The sequence below is a fragment of the Gymnoscopelus braueri genome (genome assembly GCF_963280865.1).
Source record: "Gymnoscopelus braueri genome assembly, chromosome: 15".
NCBI classification, from domain to species: domain Eukaryota; kingdom Metazoa; phylum Chordata; class Actinopteri; order Myctophiformes; family Myctophidae; genus Gymnoscopelus; species Gymnoscopelus braueri.
The window spans coordinates 22,439,051-22,454,940 of record NC_137620.1 but is presented as its reverse complement, the minus strand read 5'-3'; the positions used below and the strand labels follow the sequence as shown (position 1 = coordinate 22,454,940).

Sequence of the window (15,890 nt, the reverse complement as noted above, 5' to 3'; positions counted from 1 at the left end):
AATAGTTTGTGCCAGGGACCCCATAAAAGATGTGTGGTGTTAAAATGTTTAAAAAACATTCAACATTTTTTACATTTCTTTCAAGATTTTTTGAAAATTGCCGATCTACAAGCTCACGTGTTGCACCGTGACATGTTGAGAGCTTATAAATCGGCTAATTTCAATGTATCTAGGGTTAAAGTGGTTAAAATGCATTTATGTTTATGCTATATTAACTCATTTGACTGGGAACCAGTGGTGGAAAAGTACTAAAATGTTTTACTAAAGGTAGGGTAAGTGATATGTTTTGGTTAAAACTAAAAGTTTTGTATTAAAAGGTTAAAGCACTATATTCAGATAGTAATCATTGCTATATAGTGTTTGTTCAGTCACAGGGGTCTTCCTGTCTCTCCAGCTCTTTATTAAACAGAAAATGCATTTTCAGGTCAGGATACCAATTTACTACTATCAGAATATAGAGCTATTTAACACTTATTTTGACCAAAGAAAATCACTTGCCCTATCTTTAAGTAAAAGTATCAATACTGCAATATAGAAATACTCAAGTAAAAGTCCGGAATTCAAAATGTACTTGTGTAAAAGTACAAAAGTATTGGTGTTATGACTCTAGGGTCATAATATGTATTTTCCTGTGTGGTGTTGCCCTGTGTATGTTTTCCCCCTCATTGGTGTGTTTGTGAATGCGTGGTGAGGAGTGACTGATTGACTGCCAGATGGTGTTAATGGTGACTGAGTGGTGGTAAATGGTGCATTTATATAGCGCTTTCATCCAAATCGCTTTACATAGATTGTGCATTACATTCACCCATTCACACACACATTAATACACCGATGGCGGAGGAAACCATGCAAGGCACCGACCTGCTCATCGGGAGCAATAGGGGTTCAGCGTCTTGCTCAAGGACACTTCGACACCAACTCTGGGGGAGCCCGGGATCGAACTGGGAACCTAACGGTTCCCATCCGGCCGCTCTACCGTGGCTGAGTGTGAGTGGCTAACTAATATGTGGAACCAGGCTGGTGATTGACTCCTGTGACAATGGGCTCAACTATAAACCAGCGTTCAGGTGTCTTCCTCCTAGTCAGCCTCCAAACACCAGCATTCTGTCCTGTTGTTAAGATGTTCATGGTTTAAAGATCTGTGTGTGTAGGGGTGGGTGACCTCTTTCGTGTTATTAGTTTGTCCTCCGTTTTTGTTAGGTTAGATATTTGTATTTTTGGTTTCCTTTATTAGGTAAAAGGTCTGTTTTGTAGTTAGGCTTTTATGTTCCCACCCTGAGGTAATGTGTACATGGTCATGACTTTTATCCTAAATCCTGAAATAAATCCTTGATTCTTGGGATTCTAAACCTGTGTGGCCTGGTTGTGGGGACTGGGAAGGAGGGAGTCCATTATCTATGTTACAGCTAGAGACCCCTTGCCTGGATCGTAACATAATGAGGGCTCGTCCGGGATATCAAAATATACTTAAAGTACCAAAAGTAGAAAGTACTCATTATGCAGAATGTCCCATTTCAAGTTTTCAAATGTATAAAATGTATACAAATCTTGCAACGCATTGTGAGCTTGTAGATCGGCTATTTTCAAATGTCCGAAATGTATATATATATATATATATATATATATATATATATATATATATATATATATATATATATATATATATATATATATATATATATATATATATAGGGTTGAAGTGGTTAATGTATGTTTTGTAATAATAACCAAAATCTACAAAGTAACTAATAGCTAAGGTTTTCAAATACTTGTAGTGGAGTAAAAGTACAATATTTGCCTTTGAGATGTAGTGGAGTAACAGTAAAAGTATTGAAAACTGGAAATACTCCAGTAAAGTAAAAAATACCTCAAAATTTTACTTAAGTACAGTACTTGAGTACTTAGTTACTTTACACCACTGCTGGGAAACCCCTCAACAGAATGAGACTTACTGGTCATAAGATGACCCTCGTACCACATATTGAAGATGATGTCAGAGGAGAAGAGTTACATAGGGACACTGAACCAAGATACAGTAACACTGATGACCACAGGCCACTGCAACAAGACAAACAAGTTGAGCAAATGAAAAATTGTTAAACCATATTCATAATGGGCGCAATACTTAATATTATGTAATATATAAGGACCTTAAAGAGCAGTTTTATTTCATCATAGCTCAACACCAAAACGTGGTGTATGTACAGTAATGTCCAATGCATTACAGGCATAGATGAATTCTGTTCCTGTTTCACATTAATGAGACTCTCGCAGAAACCTTAGATTATTTTTTTAATGTTTGCCACAGTGAATTTGGAAAATTAAGGCATTTTAAACTTCACTAGGGAATTTAAGTGCCCACTGCTGAGCAGCCGATAGCCTTTACAGATATTACGTTTTATTTTTTCATCAAGTAATTACATTAAAATGCTTGTCATGTGGAATGGTAATTCTCTAGTATGAATTCAAAAATTCTGTACAGATTTTTTTCAATTCCCTAGTGAATTTTTCAATTCCCTAGTGGTATAGTGAATTTAAAAATTCCCTTTTTCCTAATTCACTGTAACAAATACCTGTTATAAACTCTGCAAGTGAATAAATATCCTCATTATCAAACAGTATAGGATTTTTATTGTTTTATGAATTATGTTGTGATGATGAAACCACAGCATGTGGTGTTGGGTGTTACATTTAGCCTTGTAGTGATGATCATCCGGTTGTACTTTGCTTGCCATCATATCACAGGTCTGATTAAAGCAATTAAAATAGGATGAGGATTATAAATTATGAACAGATCATAGGTCAGTACAACGTGTTACACCCATATACATTGGCACAGAATAGAGGTGAAAAGTTACTCATGTTGTAAGACACATGAGAAACCAATATGAGTAACCAATATGTCACACATACCCAGACTATTTATTTTTATATTTGGCAGCCTAGGACATACCCACAGACTAGTTGTTAGAGGGTTCCAACAACTTGGGAGGCCCAAAAAGGAGGCAAAAAGGCTGGCAAAGTATTGTTCTATTTCTGCTATAATTGGCAGCCGCCACATATGGCGGAGACGCTGTTACTTATACCCATAGAGTACTGAGTGACATGCTTATTGTATCATGAAGACGTATTCCATGATTTTGTGATGTAATCTTACTGCACCTTTAATATTTGTGTCCTTGTATACTCTCCTTTGTGTGGTCATAAATAAATGGTTAAAATGTGTGTGTGTGTTGTGTGTGTGTGTGTGTGTGTGTGTGTGTGTGTGTGTGTGTGTGTGTGTGTGTGTGTGTGTGTGTGTGTGTGTGTGTGTGTGTGTGTGTGTGTTGGGGGGGGGGGCAGTCTGTGTCATCTAACCCAGTGGTTCTCAACCTTTTCAGGCCGCCACCCCCCAAAATAATCATATTTGAACTGGGGACCCCCACCCTGATAAGCACTTGGAATTGTAGGAGGTGAGGCATTACATTTAGTTTGACTCAGTTCCATAGATAAATATTGTGAAAATAGCAGATCTACAAGCGCACAATGCCTCGCGTTGTGAGCTTGTAGATAGTCTATTTTCAATAGACGATCTACAATTTGACCAATGTTTGACCAGTTTTTATAGCATAGTTTGTTGGTTACGTTTTTGATGTAGTAAAAAAACATTGGATATTACTCCGACAGATTTTGTCCAAACAGCATGCAAATCGGTACACATTATCTCTATAGTCGTTACACCAAACAAGTTTTTCAGATTTTTCATATTCCATCCTGATTGGCTAAAATTGGCTTCCAAAGTTTGCAGGAGTGCTCCGTTTTGAACAAAATGCCTCAAATCATGAACTCAGTGTGCGATTACTGTGAAACTTTGCTCGCACATTGCCACTAGGCCGAGGAAGACATGCCACCCTATATTTTTCAAAATCGGCCTTATGGTGGCGCTTTAACAGGCCGATTCGCATTTTTACCTATAACTCGACCGATTGACGTGACATTTTGCACGCACACTCCCTAGAGGCCAAGGAAAACCTCTGCCCTGCATATTTCACGTCGACCTTTTATAGCGCCACCAGGAGGCCGATTTTTGCAAAATACATTTCTTGGGATTATTCCTACAGATTTTGTCCAAACATTACGCAAATGTACACATGATCTCTATAGTCATGTGATCAACACGGATCGTTCCGATTTTTCATATTCCATCCTGATTGGCTAAGATTGAAATCTAATGTTTGCTGGAGTGGCCCCTTTTGAACAAAATGCCATGTCCGCTTGCTGTGAAACTTTGCACGCACATTCCCACTAGGCAGAAATACCACCCTTTTCACATACAGATTTTGTCCAAACACTATCGGTACACATTATCTCTATAGTCATGTGATCTGATCTGTCCTGGTTGCCGAATTCCAAACATTGCTGTACCACAATAACCTACCTGACCTGGAGGAGACCTGTGCTCCGAGGAGCGCTTTTTCTAGTTTATTTTTACGGGGCCAGAGCTCAGCTCTGGACCTGTCTTAATGTTCCCCTCTTTTTTCTTCTGCCACTTTTCGCAGTTCTGGCTGAACCGTGCATACGCTTTTTACGAAACTTGGCCATATGGTAGATGGTCATGAAAAACTATCAAGAAATAATTCTCACAATCTTTCGTCAAAAGGTGGCGCTATAGCAAAATGCCAACTTTGAACAGGTACAACTCATGCCCTGTTTGACCTACAGCCATGAAACTTCAATATACATATGCGTCTACTCATGATCAACAACTTTCACACTCTGACTTTTGACCTCTGACATTTAGATCTCCCACCATTTTGAATTATATGAAAAACAGTTAAAACCTATCTCCTCCTGGGATTTTTGAGTAATCTGCACGAAACGTTTTACACATGAACTTTGGACCTATGCCGACAAACAAGATTTTCCATAAGTGAAAAAATGAAGCTTTAATGAGCCAATCAATATTGCAGTTTATGACAATTATTCATCTGCCCCTAACACATACATGCAGACTCACATTTCTTTGAAACTTTGCGGTAATGTTGAGGGTCATTCCAAATATCACTGAAACCAATCTTACTCCAATTGGTCAAAGGGGGGCGCTATAGCGATTTTTTGAAAATGCAAACTTTAAACAGGCAAAAGTCATGCCTCGTTTGGCCGACAGCCATTAAACCTGCTTACACATGTGCCTTGACTCATGAGGAACACATCTATCACGTTGACCAGTAAGCTCCGCCCTTAGATTGTCCGCAATTTGGAGCAGTTTGAAAAAGACTTAAACCCAGGATTTTCCAGCTGTTTGCGTGAAACTGTATCATCTGTGTGATCTCTTTTTTCACAGTTTCTGTCTGTTGGTCCAATGCCTTCTCCCTTAAACGAATGCCTCACAACACCAAGGTTGCCAGTTTAAGCCTCACTTGATACAGGCTTCATTAAAGTTGCATTGCACACAACATGACTGTATCAGTGAATACATGTGCAATTGTTAAAAATAACATGAAATGCTTAACAATATTTGTTTGTCAATTTTCTGACATAATTATGTTCTTGTAGAAAGTGAGCAACAGCAACAGTCCACCTGGCCTATTCCCATGGATTGGATCTACCCACCTCACCTGCTGTCATTCCCTCTCAATCCATAATCACGACCTGCTGTCATTCCCTCTCAATCGCATAATCACACCTGCTGTCATTCCCTCTCAATCACATAATCACACCTGCTGTCTCTCTCTCTCTCTTCTCTCTCCTATCTCTCCTCTTCTCTCTCCTCTCTCTCTCTCTCTCTCTCATCTCTCTCTCTCTCTCTCTCCTCTCTCTCTCCTCTCTCTCTCTCTCTCTCTCTCTCTCTCTCTCTCCTCTCTCTCTCTCTCTCTCTCCTCTCTCTCTCATCTCTCTCTCTCTCTCTCTCTCTCTCTCTCTCTCTCTCTCTCTCTCTCTCTCTCTCCTCTCCTCTCTCATCTCTCTCTCTCTCTCTCTCTCTCTCTCTCTCTCTCTCATCATCAAAAATGTGGAATGCCCTACCAAGCCCTACCAAAAGGAGTGTAAAACCCTACTCACTTTCAAAACTGCCCTAAAGATACACCTTCAGGAGGCTGCAATTCGAAAATGGCCCCTGTCTAAGTCTTAACCTACCCCCCCCCCCCTTCATTTTCCTTTTTTGTATATATATTTTTCTCTCTTCATACCAGTAACCTGAAAGCTGATTGTATGACATTCTGTATAGTAGTGTGTATATCTATCTGCCTCTTATATGACATCATGATTTGTGTGCATGGGGTTCTCATCTTAAACAAGCTTAGTGCTTAATGAGAGTTATGTACTATCATGTACTATTCTCATGTCTTACTAAATAAACTATACATCAATCAATCAATCAAACTTCACTTGTATTCTGACAGAATTCTGTTATACAAATAACATCCCATAATCTTCATAATGCTGTGAGTGATTACATTATGAAATGTTAGCCTTGGATCAAGAGTATCATAGATGTATTTTATCGATTTTGACGATATTCTTGGCTAGCACCCGGTTGCCCTAGCCCCATTTAGAACCTCTCCCTCCGCTATGTAGCTCCGAGATGAGGTCCTACGTGGCCCTGTTCCGTTTTAGCGAAACCTTTCCACACATTTTCCACTTTACATGTTTCTTACCCCTTTCTGCACATCGTATCCAAAAAGTAAAGGTTTTCTGAAATGCTCTCAGATGTTTTAACTTCCAGCGCACAATAAAATATATCCAACAAGTTGAAAAAAGCGTTTAAATAGCTTCTCTCCTAAATGTTTTTAATACATACCCGGAAGTTGCGCCCGTAGAGATAACATTACTGATTCCCCTACTGGTCAAATGTTGAATTGCATCTTCTAATGCATAATATTATGGAACCGGCTGAGGAGAGAAGCTATTTAAACGCTTTTTTCAACTCGTTGGATATATTTTATTGCACGCTAGAAGTTAAAACATCTGAGAGCATTTCAGAAAACCTTTACTTTTTGGATACGATGTGCAGAAAGGGGTAAGAAACATGTAGGTGGAAAATGTGCGGAAAAGTTTCGCTAAAACGGCAACGAGAAACAAGGAACCTCATCTCGGAGCTATACAGCGGAGGGAGAGGTTCCGATTGGAGCTACCGATTGCCCTAAATGTTAACCCAGCATTCGGAATCTTTGTGCACTGTATTAGTCCGTATTTTTCAATAAATATGTGTTTTAATCCCGTCTGTGCCACAACGCCATTCCCCCCCCGTTTACTTCCTGTTTACATTGAGTGTAATACCGGCTTTCACCGGATGCGCCCCGTCAGTACCACCCATTGAGGAATACAGGGAACTTCCGACAGAATCCCACACATACGGGATTAAAACACTTCTTTATTGAAAAATATGGACTAATACATTGCAAAAAGACTCCGAAGGGCGAGTTAACATTTGGGGCAACCGGGTAAGCCCCTTATACATTTGTTAGGAGAAGTACGGGCTTCACTGGTGAGAGTGCAGGACGCACTGGAGGGTGCAGGCCAAGACTATCGTAGATACTATTACGAAGTAAAAGTCAGACTCGATTAAATACTACTATCTATGATAGTCTTGATCCAAGCCAAGGCTAATGAAATGTAAAAGATATCCTTTAGCTATATACCTCAAGTGTGTCATGTTGTACCTGATCCAACTCGTGACGGGATCCGGGAATTCCGCAGACTTCACCTTTTCACCTTACCTTTGACCCAGAAAAGTCAAGATTACGGCAACTCCTGCGTCTCGCGATAGGTCGACGTTATAAATACTGACTGACTGACTGTCCCAGCATCACATTCTAAACGGAACAGCTTCAGTGGGTTCATGAGAGCTGACATCGTATATTGAAATAACTCTTCATTCATTATTAGCATCGGTAAGTACACGATTCTATGAGACATAATATCTATCTATATGTAGACCATAATTTCTCATTGGATCTGTTACTTTGTATCAGCAGTGGTGGAAAGTAAACTAAGTACATTTACTCAAGTACTACTTAAGTACAATTTTGAGATATATTTTACTTTACTGGAGTATTTCCAATTTTCAGTACTTTTACTTCTACTCCACTACATCGCAAATATTGTACTTTTACTCCACTACAATTATTTGAAAACTTTAGTGACTTGTTACTTGTAGATTTTGATTATTATTACAAAACATACAATAACCACTTCAGCCCTATATATATTTCGGCCTTTTGAAAATAGCAGATCTACACGCTCACAATGCATTGTGATGTGAGGCATTGTGAGCTTGTAGATCTGCTATTTTCAAAACTTGCGAAATGGGACATTCTGCATAATGACTACTTTCTGCTTTTGGTACTTTAAGCACATTTTGATACTTCTGTACTTTTACTCAAGTACATTTTGAATTCCAGACATGCAGTATTGATACTTTAAAAATGGTGTACTTTTTCCACCACTGTTGATCACTAAACATACTGTATCCAGTTATGACTGGATACTGTATTTAATCATCTTGTTTTAGTCACTTTTTGTCAAGTCGACATTGATTTTCTGTTCTTGCTTCAGGTTTTGCAAGTAGATAATATGGCAGCAGTTGCAGTTCTCCCAAACCAGGTATGTGTGTGTAAGACTTTTGTACTCTGAACTGTTTATTTAGAAGTTTGATAAACATGTAGCTATTGTGTAGTCTCATTCCTTTGGAATTATACATACTGGTAAACATGCCTTTCCTATTGGCACAGAACACTTTGTGCAGTATAATATATTATATTGATGAATTGAATACACAGGACCCCAATGGAAACAAGCCATAGTGCTTTCTTGGGTTTGATACTTTTTAGCATCCCTTTACAGAATTGTGCTTTTTTTTTTGGCAAACTGCTAAATAAAGTAATCAATCAATCAAAGTATCAGTAAGGTTATGTCAAGTCTTTCCATCAGCCAAAATTATCATATGTAGCCTAAAGTTCTGTAACAAAAATGAAATGGAAAGACTAATAACACGATTATACCAAGAAAAACATTAATTCACTATTATTATTATTATTATTATTATTATTATTATTATTATTATTATTATTATTATTATTAATTATTTTTCATAATTTCTCTGCAGAATGTGGTTCAGAGGGTGACAAGCCTTCCTTTGGTGAGCTCCACCTATGGCTTGATGTCCGGTGTGTACGCCAGCACCAAGGGCACACACCCCTACATCAAGTCTGTGTGTGAGGCCGCAGAGCACGGAGTCGACACCATCACCTCTGTGGCCATGACTAGCGCCCAGCCCATCATTGGCAAGCTGGAACCTCAAAGTAAGATTCAGTGGTGAAAAAGTACTCAAATGTTTTGCTTTAACTTGCTTAAGTAAAAGTATCAATACTGCAATGTAGAAATATTCTGTTGTAAAAGTCTGGAATAAAAAATTTACTTGAGTAAAAGTACAAAAGTATTGGTATCAAAATGTACTTAAATTACCAAAAGTAGAAAGTACTCATTATGCTGAATGTCCCATTTCACAAGTTTTCAAATGTATAAATTGTATAAAAATCTTTTGAAAATAGCAGATTTATAAAGACCATTGAGGATGTGGGGGGTTATATATCTGTATATATGTACAAGTACGTGAATCTGTGCTATGTGTGGAGGTACACTGCTTGAATTATTGCTATTACTTTATTTCTTTTATGTTACATACGAAAAGTATGCCTGTACTTTTTTACTTCTTGTTTTTTTTATTTTCTATACATATATGCTTATATATTTTTTTCCTACATAATTCCTTTCGGCAATATTTGGAAACCTGCTCCAAAACTCAGGAATGTATCATTGGAATAGCGATTGGCAAAAAATCATGGACTTTAACAACAAAGACAATCAGACTGAGATCTCTCAACAAGAGAACTGAAGTTACCTTAGCTTAGGATTTCTCTCCTCTGGACTGAATAGCCCGCAACATATGAGTGTAAAAATATAACTGAAATGTACTCATCTAATTGTAATGTGATGCCCAACATGACCTACCTGTTCTAAAAAAGAAAAAAGAATAAAAACAAAGTTTAAAAAAAAAAGAAGAAAATAGCAGATTTACAAGCTCACAATGCATCACGACGCATTGTGAGCATGCAGATCAGCTATTTTCAAATGGACGAAATGTATAAAGGGTTGAAGTGGTTAATGTATGTTTTGTAATAATAATCAAAATTTACAAAGTAACTAGTAGCTAAAGAGTAGAAGTAAAAGTACAGAAATTTGGAAATACTCCATTAAAGTAAAAATACCTCAGAATTGTACTTAAGTACAGTACTTGAGTAAATGTACTTAGTTGTACCGACATTGAAGACAATTCACACCAACGCTTAACTGGTGTCATTTACTTACAAAAAGTTTGTACACGAGAATATTTATAACCAGAGATAGTTGGGCTGTGTGACTGAATGAGTCATTCGTTGGGAAACAGGAAGTTGGCTCATACTCATCTTGACCTGTCACCCAGTTATTTACTCGATTCCCTCCCTTAAATAAATATGGCCACATGGTCTATTCACTTAAATCAACATTTATTTTCATCTATTTCAATTGGATATCCTTTTTTTCGAACAAAGAGTTTTATATACAGTTTTCTTAGTACAGTATTTGTATGTTTTATTGATATTATTTCCATTTTTGTACTGCCAACAGTTGCCCTTGCCAATGTCCTTGCTTGTATGGGTCTGGATAAGATTGAGAAAACTCTGCCAATTGTACAGCAATCTTCTGAGCAGGTACAGTAGCCAATGACTCAATCATCAACTATCGTAATTGAGATAGATGGGGCTTGGCAAAGATACGCAACCTCACATTTCACAATGTCTATGCTGGTATCTGGACACAAACGACCCTTGGTGTTAGCTTGCTTCATCATAATTTTGTCCTGTCTGGACAGATTGTGGCCAATGCCAGGCATGCCGTGTGCGGTGCCAAAGACGCTGTGTCAGTCACCGTCACCGGTGCCAAGGACACGGTCTCCGGCACGCTGACCGGCGTGGTCGACAGGACACGGGGAGCGGTGCAGGACGGGGTCGAGATCACCATTTCTGTGGTCAACACGGTGCTGGACAGCCGCATGGGCCGGATGGTCATTAGCGGCATGGACACTGCCCTCAGTACCTCAGAGAGCCTGGTGGAGCAGTATCTGCCACTGACAGAGGGCGAGCTGGGTGAGTGACAGGCAAAACCACGGACAAGAGACTGAACACTACCGGTTACATGGCTCCTCATTGGTATACACTAATTAGCTAATTAATCCACTATTCACCCACTAAGTAGTCTTATTGCTTTGTCTTTTTGATGTATTTGTATTTTATTTGTACTTTTTTTTATCCATTTAGATTAATGTGAATATATTCATTATTATGAGTATTGTACTTGAATGAGTAATCCTTGTTTAATTCATCTTAAAGCACACATGCACTACTTCAACCTGTCTTTATGAAAGTTTTTTTAGATGAGCCTAGCCAGTTCTTAAAAACATGTTTACAAAGGATTATTGGGGTCATTAAGAGGGAGCCACAAGTATGTTGTTGATGTTGGAATTGGCCCAGTTTTCAGGGGGAAAGCACCGCTTATCGGACTGCATTAGCAGAAGTCAAGCTTTCCTTCAGAGGCCATAGCGTTCTCCATCACCAAGTGACAACTGAACGTTAGCTGTTCAGGGCTGAATGAGCTCCACTAAGACTTTCAGAAGCAAATATTTAAATCCTATACACTGCGTTCCTGTGTGCTATAGTACTTACTGAAGATACTTCCTACTGAGTTCTAGGGAGTAATCAGTGAATAACTGCTCTTTTTACTCTATTGTGGCCTCAAGCCACTTAACCGTGTAGTATGGTGAGCTTGTAGATCAGCTATTTGATCAGCAAAAAAAAGATTTGGTGTAAATTACAGACCCCTGGGGGGGGCCAAGTACAGACCCCGGGGGGACTGTACCCTGGTTAATGCAGTGTATAAGGTTAAAGTTAAATCCTTGTCAAATACCCAGAGGCAGAAGATATAAATAAGCCAAGAGAAGAGAGATACTTTCATTTGCTGTAGTTTTGCTGTCGTTAACATCCATAACCTTTTTTCACTTCAGATCCAAGTAGTTGTGACATTGTAATGAAAGCTTTTTCAGACATTAAAAACTCAAAAACGCTGAACATAGAATAAATCATGACCACGTCATTCGTTTCTTTATGTAATGACATTTTTTTTATGTTTCCTTTCCTTGTTCACAGAGCTGGAGGTTAAAATGGTGAAAGGATTTGATAGGAAGGAGCCGAGCTACTATGTCCGCCTGGGTTCACTGTCCACCAAACTGCGCAAGCGGGCGTACACGAGAGCATTGGGCAAAGTGCGAGACGCCAAGCAGCGTAGCCAGGAGTCCATCGCTCAGCTTAACCACACTGTGAACCTGGTGGGTCTGCTTTTACATATCGGTGGATCCCCGTAAAGGAACTCTCTGAGGGTCCCTGGACCCCACTTTGAGAACCACTGAAACAAACAGTCATTACCATCACAGACAATATGTCTGTGATCCTAGAGATTGTTGTAGCATTTATTGTTGGTCATAAAATTAATGAAGAGCTTATCTACCAGTTTAAAAGCTCAAATTAAGTTCTGTAAAACAGAAAATCATGGGCTTTAAGCAAATTTTTTTTGCTTTTGTGAGCAACGGTAAATGTCATGTATCATTGAGATAGAGGTGATTTCTTTTTTCTATAACAATCTATACTGTTGATATTTAAATAGCTATACTGTGAAAACAGGATACATTACTTTATAAATTCTCTTTAGTAACGCCGATACATCATTTTACTTCACCAGATTGAATATGCCAGGAAGAACATCGATGGGGCCAACAAGACAGTATATAACAAGTTCAACTCCTTGTTAGAATGGACATCCAGTAGTGTGAAACAGGAGAAGGACTGTGATGAGGCAAAGGTAAGGAGAATGATCTCGACCTTGGAGGAACCAATAGAAACAGATCAAGAATGTTGAGTGTTCCATCATAAACACAAATCACAACAGAAAACAGCCCAACTCTGCATTTCTGTTTCACCGTCGTGTCAACCATACATTTGCTAAAGTAAACCATAACAAATTAAAACAATCAAAATTAAAATATATTGGTATGAATGAGTGTCTTGTCTGTTGTTTGTCCTGTCTGTTTACTTTATTATTATTTTCTATGTCTCACGTTTAATTTACATTGATTACTGTATCCATTTTACTGTTTGTTTTGTTGTGCTGTGTATTGTTTAATTGTTGTTTTGTTCTGTTTTTGTTTTTGTTTTGTCAAAAAAATCAGACCTCTTTGTTTTCATTTTTATTGTCATGATGCCCCTGTTGTCTGAAGAAAAATAATAAAGAGATTTGTAAAAAAAAAAAAATATATATATATAAATCTAAATGATACCATAATATCATGTTCCTCACACCATGAGTGAGTAAAAGACAGGGATGACAAAGCTCACTTGGCATCCGTTTCCAAATGTTATCCTCTAGTTTTTCTAGTTAACTCTTTAATAATGATCGTTAATTGTATTCAAATATATTTTTATTATTGCACTAAATGTTTGGTCTTCATGCATTTGATGCTTTGTGTTAAGCACTTTGAATTGTTGTTGAAATGTCAACCGTGCTATACAAATAAACGTGCCTTGCCTTGTGGCATGGCTGTAAAGCACGGTGTTCCAACATTCATCACGTTGCTCCATCTTCTTCACTCAGGTCTTCGAGTCTCGCACCCTGGCCCTGGCGCATTCCCTCACCGAACAGCTCCAGACCACCTGCCTGGTCATGATGTCCGGCCTGCATGGCCTTCCCAACCATATCCAGCAGGAGGCACTCTCACTCAGCTACTCAGCCTCCCAGGTGTACATCAGCTTCCGTAAAGCCACCACCTTTGGAGACCTGCCGGACAGCATGCTGGCCAGAAGCAGAGTCCAGCTGGGCAAGATGAAGGACTCCCTAGACAACGTCATGGATTACATAGTCAATAACACACCGCTCAACTGGCTGGTCGGGCCATTCTACCCACGGATCGATCTCCCGAGCAAAGACGGTGTCAACGGCGACGCTGCTTCCTGCTGTTCTGCCACCGAAACTCCAGCCACGTCCTCCCCCGATCCCAACTCACAAGCACACCCAGAGTGTCCCATGGAGGTGGAGATGGATTCACTGGCTCCCAGCATGCAGGATTCACTGGCTCCCAGCATGGAGCAGTTAGCAGTAATTTGATTTTCAGTAGCATTTGATATAATTTCACGGACAGCGAGCATTAATGAACGCTGTTTCAGAGTTTTGGCTTTGTAGAGTAACGCTGCCTCTATTGAGCATGTAAAGCACTTTTAACCTGCTGTCCTCCCTATTTTTGAAATGTTGGTTGGTGACATAGGTGACAATTTTCTACCATTTCAAAGCATTCAACGATTTTCAAAAATAGCTAAAGTAGCTGATCTACCACCTCACAATGCCTTGTATAGCAACGTTGTAGACTTGTAGAAGTATTTATTTTATTTTAGCTATTTTAGGCTTAAGTGGTTAAGATGACAATCTCGCACCATTTCTAACATGTTACAAATTCCAGCTTCCTGGACAAAAATGATCAAATGATGCCATTTAATAAAATTTGTATTGGAACACAAATCTGCAGTCGTGGGGGTCTTTTTCCAAGTGTAAAAACTAACTTAACTAACAGATTTGGAAAGTAGAAGTTACAGTAAGTGGTTTAGAACTATTAGCTGTATCTTTGAAAACGTGAAAGGTCAAAGCTGATTTGTTCCCATGCTTACTGACAGACAGATAGATGGACTTGCACAATTACTCAGCTCAAAACGCATCTTTAGACAAATAATTAATGCTTGAAGTGAAATACAGTATTTAGTGAATAATTTACCAAATACATTGTCAACTTTAGTCATATACAATTATACTTAATACAATAATTAAACGTAATGCTTAAGACAAAGATACAAACAGATTTATTGATTGATTGATTGAATACTTTAACAGTTTGCAAAAAGTACAGTGGTACTATTATACAATGATGCTAAAAGGATAACACAAAAAGTCCTAAGGGCTTGTTTCGATTCTGGTCCTATGTATTCAATTCATCAAGATATTTAAAGAAATACAATAACATACAAGAAATCATCAACACTAGGAGCAATAAAATGTACAGAAAACAATTGTGGAGGGTGGGGGGGTCATTTCAGGTGTCAAGCTCAGAAGACTTCTAGGACCAGTTGCAAATTGCAGACAGGTGCTCTCTTATGGCGGTTTTGAAGGAGGGTAAGGAGTCACACTTTTTCGATGGCTGTTGGTAGGGCATTCCACATTTTGGTGGCAACCGTGGCATAACAATAGAATGGATTTAACCCAATGTTTGTGCTGAATCTGGGTAGAACGAGATCAGTGGCGCTCCCTCTGGTGTTGTGCCTGTGTGTGTTTCTCACGTATCCCTTTCCTTGAGTACATTGAAGACCAGGCCCATTGCAAGTTGCTGTACACTGTCCTCTACCCTGAGCCATCCCACCCTAGCATAATGAGCAGGGGTTAGTTAGGGTGAGTCCTATTGGTGTGAGGTTAAGTAGTAACCTGATCAGTTTGTTTTGAGAGGTCTGGAGTTTTGCTTTTAACACCTTTGTGGTGATAGAGTACTATGGGGTCCATGGCATTGTATTAGTGCTTCAGCTGGTGTATTCCTACTGACCAACGAGGAGATCCTGCCCAAAAATCTTGATCTTAGGTTGACTTTCTTGATTACTTTAGCCATTTATTTTACACAGGGCCCATTTTGCCAATGTGCCCAGTTCTCCCCTGAGCTTATAGTTACTTTTTTCTGCAGAAGATCCAGACAAATAGGACAACAGAACTGCTCCTGGTCCAACTGGACTCCC

General features: G+C 38.9%; 1 protein-coding gene across 1 annotated transcript; it reads left to right on the top strand.

Moving 5' to 3' along the window:
- The first annotated feature begins 7,798 nt into the window (after positions 1–7,798).
- On the top strand, positions 7,799–14,601 carry plin2 (perilipin 2). The gene is made up of 8 exons (XM_080451260.1): positions 7,799–7,871; positions 8,536–8,583; positions 9,086–9,281; positions 10,648–10,730; positions 10,892–11,165; positions 12,222–12,400; positions 12,811–12,930; positions 13,720–14,601. The coding sequence occupies exons 2-8, from the start codon at positions 8,554–8,556 to the stop codon at positions 14,227–14,229; spliced, it is 1,392 nt and encodes a 463-aa protein (XP_080307386.1). The 5' UTR covers positions 7,799–7,871; positions 8,536–8,553; the 3' UTR covers positions 14,230–14,601.
- Positions 14,602–15,890: the final 1,289 nt, after the last annotated feature.

Excerpts from the sequence above, each read along its gene's own strand:
- plin2 (XM_080451260.1), top strand. The coding sequence starts at position 8,554 with ATGGCAGCAGTTGCAGTTCTCCCAAACCAG. Across the intron at positions 12,401-12,810 it reads TTAACCACACTGTGAACCTG|ATTGAATATGCCAGGAAGAA; the intron begins GTGGGTCTGCTT and ends TTACTTCACCAG. Across the intron at positions 12,931-13,719 it reads AGGACTGTGATGAGGCAAAG|GTCTTCGAGTCTCGCACCCT; the intron begins GTAAGGAGAATG and ends TTCTTCACTCAG.